The following is a 22,333-nucleotide window of genomic DNA, read 5'->3' as shown; positions in this document are numbered from 1 at the left end:
CACTGTAAAGACTCAGAGAGTGAAAGAATGTTCTCCAGATGTGTAGCTGATGTTGTGGTTGGTTGTCATTGGTTCCTGCTCCTGATGATCCAGATGTTTAAATGAAAGCTGAACGCTGTGTGTCTGAGGCTGCTGTTCTGTCACAGTTTCTCCATGATTTGTTCTCTGAGTTAAAGTGAAGTGAGCCGAGCTGAGCTGCCAAAGTGAGTAAAGCAGTGAAGAACAGAAGCAGCTGTCTGTGGTGGAAGGCTGTTACTGTGAAGCTGCTGCACAAAGTGTTGAGTTTGTATGAACAGCAAACTGCAGGCAGATGAGTGAGAGTTTAATCAGACAGCTGATGGGAAAAGAAGTGAGTGGAGTTAATAATAAAAGCAAGCAGCTTTTTATTAGCGGCTGAACTAAGACAGAACAGTAGCCTCACTTTTACCGTTCTCTTCTGCTCTGTGGAGTCAGATGTGGATGTTTTTCTCCAGATGATGTGAGATGTGATGAATAAATGTGTTGACAGAGTGATGAAGAGGAGGGGAGTTTGTGTGGAGGAGCAGCCGTCCTGCTGTGCTCGGTGTCAGGACTTCCTGAAGGATCCAGTCTCTAACAGCTGTGGACACTGGTTCTGCAGACAGTGCATCAGCTCATACTGGGACCAGTCTGCTCCATCAGGACACTCCTCCTGTCCCCTGTGTGGAGAAAGATCCAGAACCAGCAGCTGTGGACAAAGTAAGACTGAACATGTGCTGGTGGACTGATTTGTGGAAACTGAGCTTGTTGTTGTGTTGCGTTGTCCAGACATGAAAGATGTTTGTGTTTGTTGAGTCTGATTGTTTGTCTGGTCTGTGAGCAGGCGTTGGTCTGCAGGAGGTTCTGCAGGAACATAAGATGAGTCTGAGGAGGAGATGTGAACATGTGACTGAAGGAAGTGATGAAGCAGGAGGTGGAACCCTCCTCAACAGGATCTACACTGAGCTCTACATCACAGAGGGACACAGTGGAGAGGCTGATGTCCAACATGAGGTGGGGCAGCTGGAGACAGCTTCCAAGAAGAGCCTCCATGACATTCCCATCAGGTGCCAGGACATCTTCAAAGCCTTACCTGAGCAGCAGAGGGCCGTCAGAGTGGTCCTGACCAACGGCGTGGCTGGCGTGGGAAAAACCTTCTTAGTGCTGAAGTTCACTCTGGACTGGGCAGAGGGTGGAGAAAACCAAGACGTGAGTGTGGTAGTGGTGCTTCCGTTCAGGGAGCTGAACTTGATCAGAGATGAGCAGCACAGTCTTCTCACACTGCTCCATGTTTTCCATCCAACATTACAGAAAGTGACGGCAGAGCAGCTGGCTGTCTGTAAACTTTTGTTCATCTTTGACGGTCTGGATGAAAGCAGACTTTCACTGGATTTCACCAACAGGAAGGTTGTGTCTGACATCAGCCAGAAGTCTTCGCTGGACGTTCTGCTGGTCAACCTCATGGAGGGGAATCTGCTTCCCTCGGCTTTGGTCTGGATCACTTCCCGCCCTGCGGCGTCCAGTCAGATCCCTCCTAAATGTGTGGACAGGTTAACAGAAGTACGAGGCTTCACCGACGTCCAGAAGGAGGAGTACTTCAGGAGGAGGATCAGCGATGAAGAGCGCTCCAGCACAATCATCTCCCACATGAAGACATCCCGGAACCTCCACATCATGTGTCGACTCCCAGTGTTCTGCTGGATCACTGCTGCAGTTCTGGAGCAAATATTGACCACAGAGCAGAGAGGAGAGCTGCCCAAGAGCATGACTGAGATGTTCTCACACTTCCTGCTGGTTCAGACGCAGAGGAAGAAGAACAAGTACCATAAGGGACATAAGAAGATTCCACAGGAGCTGACGAAGGCTGACAGGGAAGTTCTTCTGAAGCTGGGGAGGCTGGCCTTTGAACATCTGGAGAAAGAAAACATCATGTTCTACCAAGAAGACCTGGAGCAGTGTGGTCTGGATGTGACAGAGGCCTCGGTGTTGTCAGGAGTTTGTACCCAGATCTTCAGGAGAGAGTGTGAGATGTTCCAGAAACCAGTCTACTGCTTTGTTCATCTGAGCGTTCAGGAGTTTCTGGCTGCAGTCTACATGCTCCACTGTTACACCAACAGGAAGATGGAGGTTCTGGTGAAGTTCCTGGGAGAAGAGCGGAAAGATCTTTATGCTGAAGATGTTAATGGTTACAAGGATAACACAGACATCTCATCCCTGGATGTTTTCCTGAACAGAGTCATGCAGAAATCCCTCAGAAGTAGAAATGGTCACCTGGACCTGTTTGTTCGCTTCCTTCATGGCCTCTGTCTGGAGTCCAACCAGAGACTCTTAAGAGGTCTGCTGGGTCGGACAGAGACCCATCCAGAAATGATCCAGAGAATTCTCAACAGCCTGAAGGAGATGACGAGCAGTTATGAAATATCTCCAGACAGAATCATAAACATCTTCCACTGTCTGATGGAGATTAAGGATCTCTCATTACATCAGGAGATCCAAGAGTTCCTGCAGTCAGAGAACAGATCAGAGAAGGAACTCTCTGAGATCCAGTGCTCAGCTCTGGCCTACATGCTGCAGATGTCAGAGGAGGTTCTGGATGAGTTGGACCTGAACAAGTACAGAACATCAGAGGAGGGAAAACGGAGACTGATTCCAGCTGTGAGGAACTGCAGAAAGTTTCGGTGAGTCCAGATGTGATGAACATGAACAGTCAGAGTAGATCAGTAGTTCAGTTCTTCACATGTTCTCACTAGAACATCTCATTCTTCTTAATGTTGCACTTGTTTATTTCAAACATCATGTCAGCTGTGTTTAGTCTCAGATGTTCTTCAGCTGCTGCAAACTCTGTGAAAATGTGGATTTTTCATGTTGTTGTGTTTGAAGCTGATGAACGAATGAAGACAGTTTTTCTATTTCGTTCTAATAGTTGTTCCAGCAGACAGTTTGTTCTTCTGAGGTTCTTCCTTTGGCTGATGGAGGAAACATGCAGATCTGCTGAAACTCATGAAGAACTGTAGAGGTTCTTTATATGGAAGCATTTTCCAGTTTTCAGTGAAGGAATAAAGTTCTGATCACAAGAGGAGCTTCTGAAATCGTTTCTGGTCAAACAGATTTGATCAGATTATTTCTCTCCTCTTTAGAGTTTAACATCAGATCTGTGTCAATAACAAAGATTTCTGAAGTCTGACAGAAATGACTGAAGGAATTCTTGCTGTCACTGATGTGAACTAAATCTGAATTAGTTTGAGTTCTTAGTTTTGATTTCACATTCTTTCTGATTTAATCTGATTAAACTCTGTTGTTCTTTGTTATCAGTGTTACATATAATATTCAGTTTTTGTGCCTTCAAAAGACTCAGAAGTAATTTTTGAAATGTTGTGTATTGACAAATAATGTCAATAAATCTTTAAAGCTAACTTTGCGTGACAGTGATGAGATGATATTGATGCTGTAGCAGTGATTTGGTTCCTCAGGTAGAGAATAATCCTGAGATGAGTACGGTGATTGAGTCTCTTGTCCAACAGTTTGTATCTAAAGCTGGTTAACTTGGACATGAGGCTCCGTAAATGACTGATCAGACAAAGACTGAGTCATGGAGCATTTTATTGATGTGAACTCAGCTGTTGGTTCTAAAGAGGGAAGTGGTTCCAGAGCCCAGATGTGACATCTTTCCTAATGTTCAGTTCCTCACAGAGAAACTCTGGTGTTTTGTGTGTTGTTGCTGCAGAGAAGAGTGGAATCAGGAAATGTTCAGAGATGTGACTATATCAGAGCAGAATGCTACAAGTCAGACTGTTTCCAGAGATGTGATGGACACAAAGCTCAGAGTTGTATTTTTAATGCTACAAACCCTGATAACATGTTTGTGAGATGTTGTGGTGGAAATAATTCAACTTTACTGGTTTGTTCTTGGGCTGCACAGTTGAGTCGTGGTTAGCACTTTCGCCTTGCAGCAAGAAGATCCCCAGTTCAAATCCCAGCCTGGGCCTGGTATCTTTCTGCATGTTCTCCCTGTGCATGTGTGGGTTTTCTCCGGGTACTCTGGATTCCTCCCACAGTCCAAAAATATAGTGAGATTAATGGATTACTCTAAATTGCTCGTAGGTTTGAATGTGAATGTGAGTGTGACTGTTTGTCTGTATATGTAGCCCTGCGACAGACTGGTGACCAGTGGCGGCCCGTGACCAAAATTACCGAGGAAGCCAGTGTGAACAACAAATTACATTCGGTGTTTTAACTGTTATTTTCATGTAAACAAATCAGCCTCCTGTTACAGTACCTTTATTCTACCGAGATCACATTCATTTCAGTGGAAAAAAAGAGGTTAAGTAGCCTAGCCACGCTACACCCATGTTTCTGACGGCACAAGGGTCTAGGGAAGCTCAACCCGGTCTCACGGGGATTCGTGAAACTGTCACGTAAGTTTTAGTTTCGGTTTCGTGCGCACCAACACGATTTCGTCATGTTTTTCGTGCCGCTCACCACGAAATGTTTTTCGCTGTGGTAATCACATCTGAAAGTGGTTTATACCGGCGGATTCATGACGATCTAAGCTGTCCATCGGCGTATACTGCTTGTGTGATCGCGTTTGTGGCCGCCGGCCGCCGGACATTCTTGAAATTCCTATGCAAATTGGTAAGTGTACCACCGGCTTATGGTTAGGTTATGGTTAGGTTATGGTTAGGATTGTGGTTAGGGTTATGTTTAGGGACGATGTCATGCAAAATATAGCGTTGGATTCGCCGCGGTTTTACATTAAAAATATAATATACACATTCTTTTGAAATACGTTCTGAGTGGCACGAAAAGTCCGCCGTTTAAAATACATTGGTGTGCATTTCGTGGTGAGCGGCACGAAAAACATGACGAAATCGTGTTGGTGCGCACGAAGCCGAAACAAAAATTTACGTGACAGTTTCACGAATCCTCGTGAGATCGGGCTGGGAAGCTCGACAGGGAGGGAGGCGGGCTAAAAGGTTGTCTATCAAATCCCTCTGCAGCAATTGGGTAGGTATACAACCAATCAGCGCAACAAATAGGCTGACGTAGTTCCTAGAGCACCGGCGGATTGTGGCTAAGTCCCGTTAGCTTCCCAACCAGCGGAGCCGCGGAGCCAACTGGTGTATTAAGGATTTGCCATATCCCGTCGGCATAAGTCCCAATACGTCTTTCTTCTCAATGAAACACTTCAGTGCCATCCTTTGTTTATCTTTCAAGTTGAATTTTAGCTTCAAATCTTTAAGGACTGTGGCCAAAGCCGAGTCAAAAGATAACTGTTTATTGTGCGCCGGTTGTTTCTGTCAGAATCGTCACGCCTCTGTCCTCACTTTGTTACGCCCGCCTTCTGACTCTACACTTCATGGTGATTTGTCCGGCCAGTTTCAGGAGCATCCAGCCTCGAGCCTTATGGAGGGTAACTAGACCCACCCTGGCAGAGAATTAAATTCGTTGCCGTGAGTTGTCTAGCGCGGCTAGGCTAGAGGTTAAGTGCTCCAGGGGTTGTTCAGGGAGCCGGTAGACCGGTCAAATAGGAGATATGGCCAGCAGAAAAGCCGGTTAAGCTTGGCACTTCCCGTTAGCCACTCGTTTCTGGCATAGTTTGCTTCACAAAAAGAGCGAGCTTTTCCATTAGCTCTACACTTAGTTAGATTGAGCTTTGGAGTTGGCCTACCGTCCCTTTTGACTTGTAGTTGAACTTCAAAAGGAAGTTTTGTGAAGTCATTTTTTACAAGAAACTCAAGGTCCCTGTCACCATCCATTCTCTGGCTAGCTTGATGGCTATACTTGCTGTGTGGGCTTGCTGGCGCCTGGCAGGACAGCTGCATTAGTGTGGGTATTGTTCATCACAGTTTGTGATTGGTTGGAAGCCAGATTTGATCTGGCCTCCCTTATATTTTTTTAAATGATGCATCGACCATTAAGCAATGAGCCTTGCTTCAATCTGATTGGCTAATACGGGCTGTTTTTTTCTCTAAGGGAGGCAAGGCGAAGCTGGCCTCTGAACAGACAGACAGCGCAGAGGGCATGAGAGATGTAGCAACACGGTCTCACGGGGATTCGTGAAACTGTCACGTCAGTTTTTGTTTCGGTTTCGTAGGCACCAACACGATGTCGTCATGTTTTTCGTGCCGCTCACCACGAGCGAAACCCGCTGTGGTAATCACATCTGAAAGTGGTTTATACCGGCGGATTCATGACGATCTAAGCTGTCCATTGGCGTTTGCGGCCGCCGCTGCGGCCGCCGGACATTCTTTAAATTCCTATGCAAATTCGGCGGATTCATGACGATCTAAGCTGTCCATTGGCGTTTGCGGCCGCTGCTGCGGCCGCCGGACATTCTTTAAATTCCTATGCAAATTCAGCGGATTCATGACGATCTAAGCTGTCCATTGGCGTTTGCAGCCGCCGCTGCGGCTGCCGGACATTCTTTAAATTCCTATGCAAATTCGGCGGATTCATGACGATCTAAGCTGTCCATCGGCGTTTGCGGCCGCCACTGCGGCTGGATGTCTGGCGGCCGCAATGGCGGCCGCGGTGGCGGCCGCAAACGCCGATGGACAGCTTAAATCGTCACGAATCCGCCGAATTTGCATAGGAATTTAAAGAATGTCCGGCTTCCGAAGCGGCGGCCGAAGCGGCGGCCGAAGCGGCGGCCGCAGCGGTGGCCGCAAACGCCGATGGACAGCTTAGATCGTCATGAATCCGCCGGTATAAACCACTTTCAGATGTGATTACCACAGCGGGTTTCGCTCGTGGTGAGCGGCACGAAAAACATGACGACATCGTGTTGGTGCGCACGAAACCGAAACAAAAACTGACGTGACAGTTTCACGAATCCCCGTGAGACCGGGCTGGATGTAGTGTAATGCAGAAAAAGAGCTTGACAAGAGGGGCGCTGTTTTGCTCCTCACAAAGCAGAAATGCCTGATGTAGTGTTTTGACAACAAGGAATGACAAAAATATAAAACATAAAATACATAGTGGTGAAGCTTATTTATATTTTTTCTTTCTTGCACATTTTTTGGGGAAGCCAGGCTTCTCTTGGCCTCTGTGGAAAAACCGCCACTGCTGGTGACCTGTCCAGGGTGTCCCCTGCCTTCGCCCGAGTCAGCTGGGATAGACTCCAGCACCCCCCGTGACCCTAGTGAGGATAAAGCGGTGTATGAAGGATGGATGGATGGATGGTTTGTTCTTTGTGTTTGTGCTCAACAAGTTTTCCAGAATCTCTCTAAAGAACATTGAGGACTAAAGTTGACTCAGTGGTCTGTCATCACTGGAGAATATTTCCTAATGTTCTTATTCATGGTGTTCAGGTGTGATGTTGTCCAGTGATCAGTTTGGTTTGTGTAGTGTTTGACAGCAGACTGTAAATGTTGAGTGATGCAGGTGAAGCTGACAGCAGCAGGTCCACAGCAGAGACATCATCATCTTTTTACTGGGACTGTTCACTGAAGTGTCCTCTTTCACAACATGTTTATCATTTATGTCTCATTACAGACTTGCTGCCTGTGGACTCTCAGAGAGTCACTGTGAAGTCGTGGCCTCAGCTCTGAAGTCCAACCCCTCCCATCTGATAGAACTGGGCCTGTGTGGAAACTACATGAAGGATTCATCAGTGAAGCATCTTTGTGATGGACTGCAGAGTCCAAACTGTAAACTGGAGACTCTCAGGTCAGTTCACTGTTGATGGTTTATCAATATATTCAGTTTAAATCTTTGACTGAAGTTTTGTTGATAAATTTAGAGTGTTTTCCTGAAAACAGTGTGAAGATGTTTGAGATTGTTGAAGTGTGATTAAATGCCCTGATGAGCTGACTGCAGAGTTCCAGATGGAGGACAGAATCCACAGTCCTGCTGTGTGTCTGAATGTAAAGCTGATGTGAAAGTGATGTGAGACTTCAGCAGTGTGACTTCCACAGATCCAGTCAGTATGTTTGTATTTCCACAGTGTTTGTGCTGAGCTGCAGTGGAGCCTCAGGAAGTCAAAGAGGAGTTTAGTTGTCAACAGCGTGGAAGTTGATTACTGTGAGTCAGAAGCTGAAGCTTGATGTTAGTGTGAGCTGAGCTGATGAAGTGATTCCTTCCAGTGGAGTTGTGTTCGGAAGAGAGCAGTGGACAGTCAGTGTGGACAGCAGGAATCAGAATCCCTCTGTAATGTACAGATGACATGACTGTTGTTGGAAGACACACTGGAAGATGTGAAGGAGACAAAGCTAGCAAGCTGATTTCCACAGAAGAAGAAGAAGAAGGTGATGGAATAAATGAAAGAATCTGATCTGTTTAATGACAATTGAAGCTCATCTTTTATTCTTTATTCAGATGGTTGGGCTGCAGGTTGTCAGAGATCAGCTGTGATTCTCTGGTCTCAGCTCTGAAGTCCAACCCCTCACATCTAGAACATCTGGACCTGAGCTACAACGACCTGAAGGATTCAGGAGTGAAACATCTGAGTGGTTTTCTGGAGAGTCCAGACTGCATCCTGAAGACTCTGGGGTCAGACATCATGTTTTCTTTGTGTGCTGAGATGAATGTGATGTAAAGTTGTGGTGACTCTAAACTGCAGCCATCAGGCTGATGTTCTACTGATCCATACTGAGGATCTTCATGAAAACGTCTCTTTTCTTCTTCTCTGCTTTAGTCCTTTGACTGTGGCAGAGAAATGTTGAGCTGCACATTTCAAAGCTGAATAGAAGCAGAAAAATCCTCCAGTGAATAATTGACTGTGAAACTCTGACACACATGATCTTCAGCTCACATCTGACCTCATGTTTTTCTACACTTCAGACTGAAACTAGGCAGCAACTCAGTATTATTTTCTGGTTTATTTTCCTGTCAGTGATTAAATAAAGTCTAAAAGGTGAAAAGAGTGAAAACTATTGATCCCACTTTGTCAGAGTTGAAGGTGATGTCTTCAAATGTCTGGTTTTGTTCCAGCAACAGTCCAAAAGCACAAATATTCAGTTTAATGTGACAGAAAGTGTTGACAGTGGACAGACTGGAACCAGTTTGGTGTTTTACTGGATCAATGACTCCAACCATGATGAAAATGTTTCTGATGTTTTGTCCATGGACTCATCGAATAGTGGACTGATTGTCTGAGCTGTAATTGAAGACAGAAACTAATATTCAGCATCTGCTGGTTCAACACTTGGATGAAGCCATGTGATGTTCAGAAAGTGAAATGTTGAAATCCAAGATGTAGCCATTTGATTTAGCTGCTGATGAAAGGTGAAGCTGATCCATCAGTTGTTGAATGAGCAGAAAATCCGGCAGCAGAAGTTGTGAGAGTTGACGAAGAGTTGAAGTCATTTATCAGGAGCAACGGGAAGATTTTCTGCTGGAGTTTCTGCTGATTTTCTTCTTTTCTCTGGTTGGAGTCATTTGAAAGTGAAGATGTTTGTGTTTGAGAAAAGAGTTTGAAGACGTCACCTGGTCCTCTGAAAACTGTGATGGACACTTTCCACTATCAATGACAGATGGATGAAGAATGAAATGATGTGAATGTAGAGTCCTGATCGAAAGGTCTCCATGGTTCCAGAACATGAAGATATTTTACAGTCTGGAGCCTCATTTTGTCCACGTTTCCTTCTTGTGTGTTTGTGTGACTGTGAGCAGAAAGTGAAATAAATGTGCGAATGTTTTTCCTTGTGTTTGTTGCTCAGCATGAGTTTGTGTGGATGGAGCCACTGGTGGAGCTGCAGAGTTTCAGAGCTGAAGTCACTCTGTCTTTATTGAAACAGCAGCATGTTGTCATTAATATTAATGAGAGCTCTTCTTCACTGCTTCTGTTGGACTGTTTGAAGCTGCATCCTGTTGGCTTCAGCTGATTGGAGATTCCATTTTCTAAACTTGGACCTTCTGAAGCTTCTTCAGCTCTGAATTCATGATGAAACTCTGAATGATTTCAAGCAGGATCTTTGTCTCCTCAACTCACATCTTTGATTCTTTATTCAGACTGAGAGGCTGCAGGCTGTCAGAGATCAGCTGTGATTCTCTGGTCTCAGCTCTGAAGTCCAACCCCTCACATCTGGAACATCTGGACCTGAGTGGAAACAACCTTCAGGATTCAGGAGTGAAACGTCTGAGTGGTTTTGTGGAGAGTCCAGACTGCTTCCTGAAGACACTGAGGTCAGTTCACTGTCTGTCTGTTACTGTTGTAGATCTGATGTGTTTAATGACAACTGAAGCTCATTTCTGTTCAACAGAACTTCCATCCATGAAGCTGTAAATCTGCTCTGGTTCACATTTTCTCTTTTTGTCCTAAATTGAGTTTGTTGTGACAAAAGTGGAATGTTTGTAGCAGAAAGTGTATAAAATGTCGAGTGTTAGTTGTTAAAGTAAAGGAATGTTTGTAATTTGAGCTGAAGAGTCACATCTGGATCCAGAAGATCCTCTGAACTCAGATCAGCTGGAAGTGACAAAGTTTAGTGAGTGAAGTCTAAATATTTGTTTGGTTTGTGTTGAGTTTTATTTGACTGATCCTGATCCTGTTGATGATGCAGCATGTTACTGATGTGTGGACATGAATAGGTGAATGAATGTTGTGCTGACATGTGGATGATGTGTGTAGAAGGCTGACATGATGATGATCCATAATAAGAGAAGGAGTCACTGTGCTGCTTTTAGAGAAAAGCTGATTGATGAGGATGAAGTAATGCTGATCTGCACATTCAGAACCTGAACACATCTGATGGATCATCAATGATTTTATACACATCTTTTATTCTTTATTCAGATTATGGGGCTGCAGGTTGTCAGAGATCAGCTGTGATTCTCTGGTCTCAGCTCTGAAGTCCAACCCCTCCCATCTGGAACATCTGGACCTGAGGAACAACAAATTGAAGGACTCAGGAGTGAAACATCTGAGTGGTTTTGTGGAGAGTCCAGACTGCATCCTGAAGACTCTAGGGTCAGACATCATGTTTTCAGTGATTCAAAGTTCTCATCTTTGAGTGAATGTTTCTTTTTTCTCATCAGTTTTAATGACTGCTGTGAATCATCCAAAGAGTTTTCCTTTTTAAATGTAGTAGGGAGTCATAAAGTCTAGACTCAGTCCAGAGTCAAAGCTAAAGTGTCCTTAAAGTTCTCTGTGCTGATCTCATAGAAGTCAGTGAGTAGAATAATCTCCTCACCTGTCAGCACCTGTTGTGTGTCACATCACTGCAACACTTTAACTGGAAGCTCACCAGTGGCACAAACTCTCTCCTTCATCCTTTCCAGCATTTGGAGCTGTGAGATGACTGAAGTAAAGACAGTGGCTTTATCTGCTGCTCAATCTTTAGATACTTTTCACCTTTCTGTCCTGGAAGCAAATGTATTTGTCCTCTGTGGTCCAGCAGCTTCTCCTCTGGTAGAATAAATGAACAGATCTCATTGATGAAGTTGCACGTATGAAAAGAAGATTTGAAGGAGATTTAAGGTTGACTTGATGCACAGAAATCCAGATTTCTACCAAAACCATCTGAACTCCATAACCTTATTTACCTTACATACGCGGTTCAAGGTTATAAAGCAATTAAATTTGTGGATCCAGTTAAAAACACTCAGATGGATTGGATATGATACAGAATTTGATGTGAATGATGTGCACCAACTAGTGTCTGTCCTGGTTGACAATAAAGTGGCTATTCTATTCTATTCTATTCTATTTAAATCAAACAGTACAGATTCTAGACTTAGATCCTGGACAAATCAGGGTATTACTGCTTTTTGTACTATGATGGAGAAAAACATTTTACATAACTTCCTCAAGGGAAAATACAATTTGCAAAATCATGACTTTTATAGATACTTAAAGCTACACCAATACTATTGAAAAGAAATTAGGAAAAATGAAGCAACTACAGAACTGAGTGGCACGATACAGTTGGTGGTACAGACATACACTGGGCCTAAATCTGTAGTATCAAAATTGTATGAGAACATCACAAAATGCAGAGGAACTGCCACAACATACATCAAGCAGAGATGGAAGAAAGAGTTAAATGATAAAATATCCAGTCAGCAATGGGAGAATATGTGAGAAACTATTATTTCTACATCCTGTTCGCATTGGTGCGAGTTTGGTTGGAAGAATCTTGTTTGTTTCTTTGTCACTCCTAAAATGAAAGCACGCTTAATATCAACGAGACGTACATGTTGAAGAGATTGTGGGGAGGAAGGGGTGGGTCATCACAACATTTTCTGGAGCTGCCCTAAAATACAAATCTTTTGGGAACACATCTGGAGAATTATGCAGCAGATCTTTGGTCAATGGATCCCAATGACATGCATGTCACTTTATCTGGGTGATCTACCAGAAGGAATATCAGGAAACGATAAATACCTCCTAAAAAATATGATCTGTAGCAGCAAAATAAGTGATCACTCGTAAATGGTTACAACCCATCCCACCTACAGTAGATGATTAAGGAGATTGGTGAGATGGAAAGACTGACCTTCCTTCTGAGACTGAGAAAAGATGTACACACTGCAAGATGGACAAAATGGATCAAATACTTGTCAGGATAGGGAGTGTGGTTGATGGCCCCCTCTTTATGGTTTAAAATTTCTCTGGATGTTTCAAAAGTCTTTCACCTTCCACATTTTGCATATTTTATCAGCCATCCAGAACTAGACACATATTCTGAAGTGATTTTATAAATATGCTCCTATACACATTTTCCAAGTTAAACTGGGACTGAGATTTGTGCACAGCATAGTGCTTGGCAACTTTGTTCTTTGTACTGTATGTTTGTTTTGTTTGTGGTATGGTTTGTTGTCTGTTGTTTCTTATTGAAAAAAATACTAACAAAATCTAATTATCAAAAAAGAAATCCAGATTTCTGCAGCTCTGAACTCATGATGAAACTGAATGATTTTAAGCAGGAACTTTGTCTCCTCAACTCACATCTTTTATTCTTTATTCAGACTGAGAGGCTGCAGGCTGTCAGAGATCAGCTGTGATTCTCTGGTCTCAGCTCTGAAGTCCAACCCCTCACATCTGGAACATCTGGACCTGAGCTACAACGACCTGAAGGATTCAGGAGTGAAACATCTGAGTGGTTTTCTGGAGAGTCCAGACTGCTTCCTGAAGACTCTCGAGTCAGTTCACTGTCTGTCTGTTACTGTTGTAGATCTGATGTGTTTAATGACAACTGAAGCTCATTTCTGTTCAACAGAACTTCCATCCATGAAGCTGTAAATCTGTTCTGGTTCACATTTTCTCTTTTTGTCCTAAATTGAGTTTGTTGTGACAAAAGTGGAATGTTTGTAGCAGAAAGTGTATAAAATGTCGAGTGTTAGTTGTTAAAGTAAAGGAATGTTTGTAATTTGAGCTGAAGAGTCACATCTGGATCCAGAAGATCCTCTGAACTCAGATCAGCTGGAAGTGACAAAGTTTAGTGAGTGAAGTCTAAATATTTGTTTGGTTTGTGTTGAGTTTTATTTGACTGATCCTGATCCTGTTGATGATGCAGCATGTTATTGATGTGTGGACATGAATAGGTGAATGAATGTTGTGCTGACATGTGGATGATGTGTGTAGAAGGCTGACATGATGATGATCCACAATAAGAGAAGGACAAAGTCACTGTGCTGCTTTTAGAGAAAAGCTGATTGATGAGGATGAAGTAATGTTGATCTGCACATTCAGAACCTGAACACATCTGATGGATCATCAATGATTTTACACACATCTTTGATTCTTTATTCAGATTGAGTCACTGCAGTTTGTCAGAGATCAGCTGTGATTCTCTGGTCTCAGCTCTGAAGTCCAACCCCTCCCATCTGGAACATCTGGACCTGAGCTGGAACAACCTGCAGGATTCAGGAGTGAAAAATCTGTTAGATCTTGTGGAGAGTCCAGACTGCATCCTGAAGACTCTGAGGTCAGTAGAAGGTTCCATCAGTCTCTGCTGCTTCCAGCAGTTTTCTACTAAACACAGTCAGTATCAAAGCAAAGATGCAGTGTCTCCTGTAAACCTGCAGCTTCTCAGTGAAGCTGTGACAGCAGAATGGAGACAGAAACACAGAGACAGCAGTCAGCCAATCAGAGGAACCACAAGCTTGTTGTCATGGTGTGTTTGAGTGGATGTGAAGCCGACTGTTGTTGATGTGTTGAGGAAATAAAGCTGATTCCAGCTGATAGCCTTCCAGGAGTGCAGAGACAGTGGTCCTCCTTCATCAAAGTGTCCATCAGATCTGATCTCTCTGTCTGTTGTCTCATTCCAACAGTGATCAGCTGATCAGTGTGATGTTTGTCACAGCTCTGAGATCAGTGAGACTGAAGCCTGCAAACCATCGCCTCTTATTTCACAGCAGCATCTTTACATTTAGTCATTCTCTCAACATTTCCTCTCATTTTACACATGTTGGATCATTTTGTTCACTCACACATAATTTGGAGTCAAATCAGGAGAAAAAAGTCTAAATTTACCACAAACCATAAAAAGACGATCAAACTGTAAATCCTTTCACTTGTACAATAATGTAACCTTGCCAGCAAGTTGATTTCTCGCGATATTTGTGAGTTCACAAATCTCTCAAGAAAGCATCTTGCACCACTCCAGCATTCACTGTTCGTACAGAGCCAAGTTGGCACGAGCCAATCACGCAGCAATATTCGTGTGTGGGGCGGGATATCCGGGTGTGAAGACGACACCAAGCGCCAGTAGATCAAAACAAACATGGCAGGAGGACAACGATCGTGTAGATGCTGCTATTAAGTCAGTTTTAGCTGAATCTCCTATCGCTTCTTTGAAGGAAGAACAACGAGAGACGCTTTGCGCATTTCTGGATGGTAAAGATGTTTGTGCTTTTTTACCTACGGGTTTTGGTAAGAGTTTAATCTACCAATTGGCTCCGCTCGTTGTGAAGATCCCGCGATTGGCTAAAAACAAACCTGTCAGAGGCGGGACATACTGTTGCATTGTCCAATCCGTGCCTCTTTCCTCCGAACAGATTTCCATGGAGCGGTCCCAGATTGATATTGTGGAGTACTATCAAGTACTACACAATTATTAATCTGGCTATTGCCAGGTTAACAATAATGTACTTTTCCAAACATCAATGTGTTCTTTTACAATGTTTTCTTCTAAAATGACACATTTTACTGTGTTTAAATCAGTAAAACTATCAATATTTTACAGATATGTGCTGCTATTTGAGGGGAAATGATGAATATGAAGGATTATAAAATAATAATTGATGTTATTTTCCTGATATTTGATCATTTTGTTAAATTCCACATAATTAGCAGTAAAATGACTGAAAATAATGAACTTCCACATGAATGTAAAATTAAACAACTGACTAAAACTGTAAATAACATCAACATGAAAAATCTACATTTCTACAAATATTAATTTGTTCTTTTCCAATGTTTAACCATAAAATGAGTGTTTATCTGGACTTCAATCTGCTAAAAACATCTTTATTTTAGATATTTCCTGTTTGACTCTCAGTATTTTTGCAGGTTTTGAAGCTTCCAGAAGCATTTGAACATATTTAGTGTCCCTTTGCTGCCAGACTGTTAGTGAGTTTTTCTGCAGCAGATGATTGGTTTCAGACTGTTGGTTTAAACGGAGCAGCAGTAAATCCATGAGTGAAGAGTTTGTGCAGTAATGAAGCTTGATGACTGTCAGCAGTTTGTTTCCACTATGGACTGCAGTGAAATGTGCAGAGAAACACACCTGATGCTGACAGTGTGTGCAGGTGTGTGAGCTTGGAGCTGCTTCACGTTAACATGAAGCTGCTTCTCTGAAGTCCTGATGAGCTGCTGATCAAACTAATTGATCTCCTCTGGTCTTTATTCTTCTCTCTGCAGATGGAAGTGGTGATGATCAGGACAGTGTTTGTGGTGAGAGGATGAAGTGTGTCCTGATGATCCAGAGGTTGAAGCAGCAGCTGGTGTGTAGAGACTCTGACTGGACCATGTTACTGGGAGGCGGACTGGGAACCAGTGTGTGTGTTGTTATCCTATATATGTATATATTAGTGCCATCAAGTGATTACAATCTTTGATCAGATTAATCACATGGCTGTTGTGGATCAATCTCGATTAATCACGATTAAATATCATAAATTTTTGAATTTATATTAATCATGTTTTCAAGAAAATAGAGAATAAATAAATACAGTTTACTACAGTTCAATTAAAAAAAACATTTAGGTGCTATAAGAACTGGTAAGGTGCATCTATTTTTTAGATGAAGTGAAAAAAGATTTCTTGAAATAATATCTGATATTTAGAATATTGAGATCTTAAAATTAGCTGGAAAACTTATTTTAAGCAATATTTTACCAGGATTATCAAGCTTAGGTGTCTTAACCCTCCTGCTGTCTTCATTTACGGCACCAAAAAATATTGTTTCCTTGTCTGAAAAAATAAAAAAAAATTCAGCAAAAAATTCCCCCAAATTTATAAAAAATCTTAGACATGTTTAAGATTTAGTTTATATTTTATGACTTAATATTTTTGGGATTTTTTTGAAGACATTTTATTAATTTTTCTACATTGATGAGAAATATCAATTATAATTTTGCTTTTATTAACATTTATGTGATATTTTACTTTCTAAATTCTATCATCTTTAACTTTAAAAAACATTTAATAAATTTTCATAAATTTATAAGTTATGTCATTAATATTTTTGCCATTTTTTAAAAATTTTTGTGACAATTTACTTTTGAAAAATTAAAATAATCTTTTGTGATATTTTACTTTCTAGCTGTATAATAATCTTTAATATTTAAAAGACATTCTATACATTTTTGTAAATTTACTGGATATGTTATTAATATTTTTGACATTTTTTAAAACTTTATTATGGGGACATTTTACTTTTTACATTTTTTTCTTTACTTTATTGAAGACATTTTCTTAATTTTCTCACATTTATGAGAAATATTATTAAAATCTTTAACAATTTGAGCGCATTTTCATTACTTTGTGAACCCACACCGGGGTTAAACCACACCGTTGTGACCAGTGTGGGAAAAGCAACAGCTACATTAACAACCTCAAAGCTCACAAACGTGTCCACACTGGAGAGAGACCACACAGATGTGATGAGTGTAAGAAGACTTTTACAACTTTGGGTTCCCTGAAACAACACCAGCAGATCCACAGCAGAAAGCATTCAATCAGTGTCACAGTAAGGTATGTAAAGGTTGTCTCAGCAACAGTGTGCACACTATTCTGCATTGGATATTTTGGATATTGTTGTGAAATTTAGTGTGATATACGAGTGCTAATCTTTGTGGAAGCTCAGACAACTGAATGTTAAATTGCAAGAGTTCAGAGTGTGTTCAGATGTCAGCAGTGTTGTTCTGTATTTCAGGCAAGGCATCAGTTGTTCAATGCTGCAGGAAAGCTTGACTTCCACTGTGTTTGTTTTCCAAGCAGAGCGGCACAGACCTGCACACTGGACACAACCTGAACGCCTGCCAAGAAGACTTCCCCACGCCGGTTCAGTCCAAGTTCCTGAAGTCGTCCACAGACTTTAAAGGATCACCCTTGGCCTGAAGTGTAAATAGTTTTGATAAAATTGTTATTTTTTTGTGCAATTTGAATGCCTCACTGAGATCAGAGAGCCACAGTTTGTCTGCACATGCTGTTTACTGGTTGGGCAAGCATTCGCCGCCTTGGTTCAACGCCTCCAGCAGATTTTACAATGAGGATGAATAGATTTTTAGTAAAATCAGTCTGAATTCTGTCATTCCAGCTTCTTAAATGTGAATATTGTCTGCTTTCTTTCCTCTTTTATGACAGTTGACAGTAAACTGAAGATCTTTGCGTTGGTTCACATTTTTCACCATTTTAAAGACAAACTCATTTTGATGATTAATCTGTTTTAATCCATTTTCAAAAAGAAAACAGTCTAAATTCTGTGATTTTAGTTTCTTAAATGTGAATATTTTCTGGTTTCTTTCTTCTGTGACAGTAAACTGAAGGTCTTTAGACTAAATCAGACATTTGAGGAAAATGGTCCACATTTTTCATAATTTTCATGGATTTTATAGATGTTTTAGTTGTAGCCCTTCAATGAACTTTTGTTAAACCAAACTAAATTCAAAAAAGCTCAAATTTAAAGCCAGACAGAGAAAGTTTGAGTAAATTCTGATTTTTAGCTCCAAGTTTGGTCTCCTCCAGCAGATTTTAGAATCAGAATGAATAGATTTTTCCAAAAAAAAAAAGTCTAAATTCTGTGTTTTCAGTTTTTTAAAAGTGAATATTTTCTGATTTCTTTCCTCTTTTATGGTAGAAAACTGAAGATCTTTAGACTAAATCAGACTTTTGAGGAAACAATGATCCACATTTTTCATGGATTTTATGGATATTTTTAGTTGTAGATCTTCAATGAACCTTCGTTAAACCAAACTTCATTCAAAAAACTTCAAAGTTCTCTAGTTTTGATCAGTGTTTATTTTCTAATATCTCCTAAGTTGTTTACACTGTGCTTCATAATATACATAACTCCTGAGGTGTTGCTCTTTTCCTCCTGTTTGGATATTTTCAGCGATGACCTTGACCTTTAGAAGCTGTGTTTTGTTCTCTAATGATGATCTCCGGTGTGTGAAGCGACTGAAGCTGAGGAGAGCTTGGTGTTTCGTGCTGTTTCACTCTCAGGTGGATTTTTTTGGGCAATAAAGATGATCCCCTTAATGCAGCGCTGCGTGTTCTGGTCTTCTTTCTAATTAGCAGCAGCAACGTAAGGAAGGCCTGGGAGACGTCTGGTCATCAGAGGACTCATTGCCGCATCACTGCCTCTGTTTATAGCCGCAATAATAAGAACCCTGGCAGGAATTTAACGGGAGAAGCTGCAGAAACGCTGCCATGATGTCACTTCCTGCAGGTTTTAGTGACTTTTTTTAGGACTTTTGACACTTTTCCTCCCAAAATAAATGCATAAACAGAAAAAGATCTTATTTTTACTGAAACTCATTCTGCAGATCATCAACAAACAGATTTGAAGTGATTAGTGATGGGGCTTCTGTCTCTTTTTGATCAGCAATAAAAGTAAATATTCCATAAAAACACAAAGCCACCAGTGAGGTGCAACCTGCAGGTGCAGACGGCTGAACTTCAGGCCCATAAAGACATGAACAGCTCAGGTTGTCTCTCTGCATCACAGCTTTGGTTCACTCTGCAGAACTCCAGCTCCCTGATCACACCTGAGAGAGTTTGATCCTAATTAGTGGAGAAAACATGTTGATCAGCTGACAGCGTTCTTCTTTCAGTGTTGGAACAACAACTGCAGCAGCAACGTGTCTCTGATCCGTCTGTCCACAGCTCTGTCAGTAAATGGGTCTTCAAAAACCATGGATGGATAACACAGTGAAGCCCCTACTCAAAGCCTGTGATGCAGCCTACAGGTCAGGTGACAAGTTGGCAAAATGCAGGTACAAACAGCACATTGAGGAGCATTTTGCTAGTAACAACCCACAAAGTATGTGGAGAGGCATCAGGGCGATAACAGACTATAAGTGCAGTGATCAGCTGGTTAGCCATGATTCCACCCTCCCTGATACCCTGAACACGTTCTATGCTTGTTTTGACACACCTGGCAGCAGAGAGAGTGTTCATCTACCCCAACTGGAGGAACAGCATCAGTCTGTGGTCCTGCAGCTGCACCAAGTGAGCTCTTCCACGAAGAGAATCGACACCAACAAAGCTGAAGGACCAGATAGGGGTGTTGGGTCGCACTCTGAAATTGTGTGCTGACCAACTGGCAGGAGTTTCTCTGGACATTTTCAACCTGTCCCTGCAGCTTGCCACAGTCCCCGTTAGCCTCAAAACTTCCATAAATGAGCCTGTGCCTAAAAAAAAAAAAAAAAAATCAGCTTTCACCTGCCTGAACGATTACCGCCCTGTTGCTCTGACTCTGGTGATTATGAAGTGCTTTGAGAGGATCATCCTAAAGCACATCAAGGATGTCATCCCTGCTGGTCTGGATAAATATCAGTTCACCTACAGGGAGAACAGATCAACAGAGGATGCAGTCTCCATGACACGTCACACAGCCCTGACCCACCTGCAGCTTCCTAACACCTATGTGAGGATGCTGTTTGTGGACTTCAGTTCAGCTTTTAATACGGTGTGTCCGGACAAACTGACGCTGAAGCTCCGTAACCTGGGACTGTCCACATCGCTGTGTCACTGGATCGGGGACTTCCTCACCAACAGGCCTCAAGAGGGTGCTAATGGGAGACAGGACATCCTCCACACTGGTCCTGAGCACAGGAACACCACAGGGCGGCATTCAGCCCAGCCCTCTTCACACCATTCACCAGTGATTGCGCTGCCATCCACTCCACAAACATGGTCGTGAAGTTTGCTGACAACACCACTGTAGTGGGTCTCATATCGGACAATGAGGAGATCCAGCACCTTATTCAGTGGTGTTCAGATAACAACCTTGTTCTGAACACCAACAAGACCAAGGAGGTCATTGTGGACTACAGGAGGTCCAGGAGGACAGAGCAGCTCCTCTCCTCATCAAAGGGAAAGCAGTGGGGGCAGGTGTCTGTTATGTACGAAGAACACAGGTGCATTTTATTGATGGAATTTTGAGATGAGATATCGTGGAGATACTGAGGCCCATTGTTGTGCCATACATCCAAGAAAATCACCTCATGTTGCAGCAGGATAATGCATGGACCCATGTTGCAAGGATCTGAACACAATTCTTGGAAGCTGAAAACATCCCAGTTCTTGCATGGCCAGCATACTCACCGGACATGACACCCATTGAGCATGTTTGGGATGCTCTGGATCGGCGTATACCACAGCCTGTACCAGTTCCCGCCAATATCCAGCAACTTCACACAGCCACTGAAGAGGAGTGGACCCCCCTAGCCGCCCCCCAGTCTAAGGCACACCTGTGCACTAATCATGGTGTCTAATCAGCATCTTGATATGGCACACCTGTGAGGTGGGATGGATTATCTTAGCAAAGGAGAAGTGCTCACTATCACAGATTTAGACGGATTTGGGAACAATATTTGAAAGAAATCGGGATATTGTGTATGTGGAAAAAGTTTTAGATCTTTGAGTTCATCTCATAAAACAAACAAACAAAAGTGTTGCATTTATATTTTTGTTGAGTGTAAATCCAACGTTACACTGCTACTGCTTGTACAGCCATACTATAGCTACTATTAATCGTCTGGTATTTAGTTGTCAAGCTACTAGCTCCCGTTAGTGTTTTGCTAGTAGCTAACTAGTTAGCTCTCCTAGACTGAAAGCTCTCAACAAGATTTAATAATGAAAAAGAGCCAAAAACTATTCTTACCTATGAAAAGTAATTGCAAGTTTCCTTGTCTCAATCGTACGACGTAGTGTGCAACTGTATGCAGCACAATGAGACAGCATAATTGTTTCTGTTTTCACGTTGTCTGCATAACTGAATGCTCTGAAACTTTGCCCCTGCTAGCTTAGCCTCGCCGTAGCACACAGCTCAAAGGGGCGTATCCTATCTACCGATTCATATCTAATGTCCATCTACAATTCATATCTCTGGTCCCATCTGCCGATTCATATCTATGAGCGCTATTATATATATTATATACCTACCTCAGTGTCGCCCAGAAGATAAGGCGACAACAGATGCATGCGCCTAACTTTTAACATGTTTGCATTGACAGGGGGAGGATAAATAGTTTTCCAGGATAAGTTAACCGTTTCCAGGACATTTGACCTTTTTTCTCATTTTCCATATGTTTTCCATGACTGGAAAATTGGTCAATCATTTTCCAGGTTTTCCAGGACGTGTGGGAACCCTGTAATTTTTTTTTTTTTTTTTTTTTTTTGCCTATCATAAAACTGATGAAATTTGCTGGCATTTACCACTCATAGAGGGAGAGTGTGAACTGTCGTTTGAGCGATTAAAAAAAAAATGCATCAATGGCATTTTTTCCATAACTAAAACTGAAGTAGTTTTCTTATTTTGCACAGACTATGTGTACATTGTCATTTACATTTGAAACTACATCCAATGGGGCATTACAATAAAATTAGGCATGATGTGTTAACTCCACGACAGGAGACATGCTGTTACCTAAAACCGGTTAAATAGCCCACGTATATCGGTATCGGTTGATATCGAAATCGGATATTGAGAGTTGGACAATATCAGCCTATTCTGCCCACAGCAGAATAGGCTCATTCCTAAACCTTATTTACAACTCTGGAACCAACTGCTACACAACCAATTGCAAATCATGTTGTGTTTCATTGTCAAATCTGATAACATAAAGGCCTCTGAGGGAGAAATTTTTTCAACAGAGGCCTTATTGCCGCCGTCTGTGCTCTAAACCCTCCTGACTGAACTTAAAAAGTGAAAAAAATCTATCTACA

At 42.1% G+C, this 22,333-nt stretch overlaps 1 protein-coding gene and 1 long non-coding RNA gene across 2 annotated transcripts; both read left to right on the top strand.

The window, feature by feature from the left end:
* Positions 1 to 512: 512 nt before the first annotated feature.
* On the top strand, positions 513 to 12,939 carry LOC110972418 (NLR family CARD domain-containing protein 3-like). Its single transcript, XM_051954718.1, has 5 exons — positions 513 to 717; positions 836 to 2,675; positions 7,492 to 7,665; positions 10,730 to 10,892; positions 12,904 to 12,939. The coding sequence occupies exons 1-5, from the start codon at positions 513 to 515 to the stop codon at positions 12,937 to 12,939; spliced, it is 2,418 nt and encodes an 805-aa protein (XP_051810678.1).
* A 3,838-nt stretch (positions 12,940 to 16,777) lies between these two features.
* On the top strand, positions 16,778 to 18,644 carry LOC127535711 (uncharacterized). The gene is made up of 2 exons (XR_007944571.1): positions 16,778 to 17,134; positions 17,381 to 18,644. It is a non-coding gene; the product is annotated as an uncharacterized LOC127535711 (long non-coding RNA).
* The last annotated feature ends 3,689 nt before the right edge of the window (positions 18,645 to 22,333 follow it).

This window comes from Acanthochromis polyacanthus, chromosome 10 (assembly GCF_021347895.1).
Source record: "Acanthochromis polyacanthus isolate Apoly-LR-REF ecotype Palm Island chromosome 10, KAUST_Apoly_ChrSc, whole genome shotgun sequence".
NCBI lineage: Eukaryota > Metazoa > Chordata > Actinopteri > Pomacentridae > Acanthochromis > Acanthochromis polyacanthus.
The sequence above is the reverse complement of the archived record's forward strand: the minus strand, read 5'-3'. Positions and strand labels throughout refer to the sequence as shown.

Bases quoted from the DNA above. Each gene is read 5' to 3' on its own strand.
- LOC110972418 (XM_051954718.1), top strand. From the start codon at position 513: ATGAAGAGGAGGGGAGTTTGTGTGGAGGAGCAGCCGTCCTGCTGTGCT. The intron at 2,676-7,491 runs GTGAGTCCAGAT...GTCTCATTACAG, and splicing joins AGGAACTGCAGAAAGTTTCG to ACTTGCTGCCTGTGGACTCT. The intron at 7,666-10,729 runs GTCAGTTCACTG...TTCTTTATTCAG, and splicing joins TGTAAACTGGAGACTCTCAG to ATTATGGGGCTGCAGGTTGT.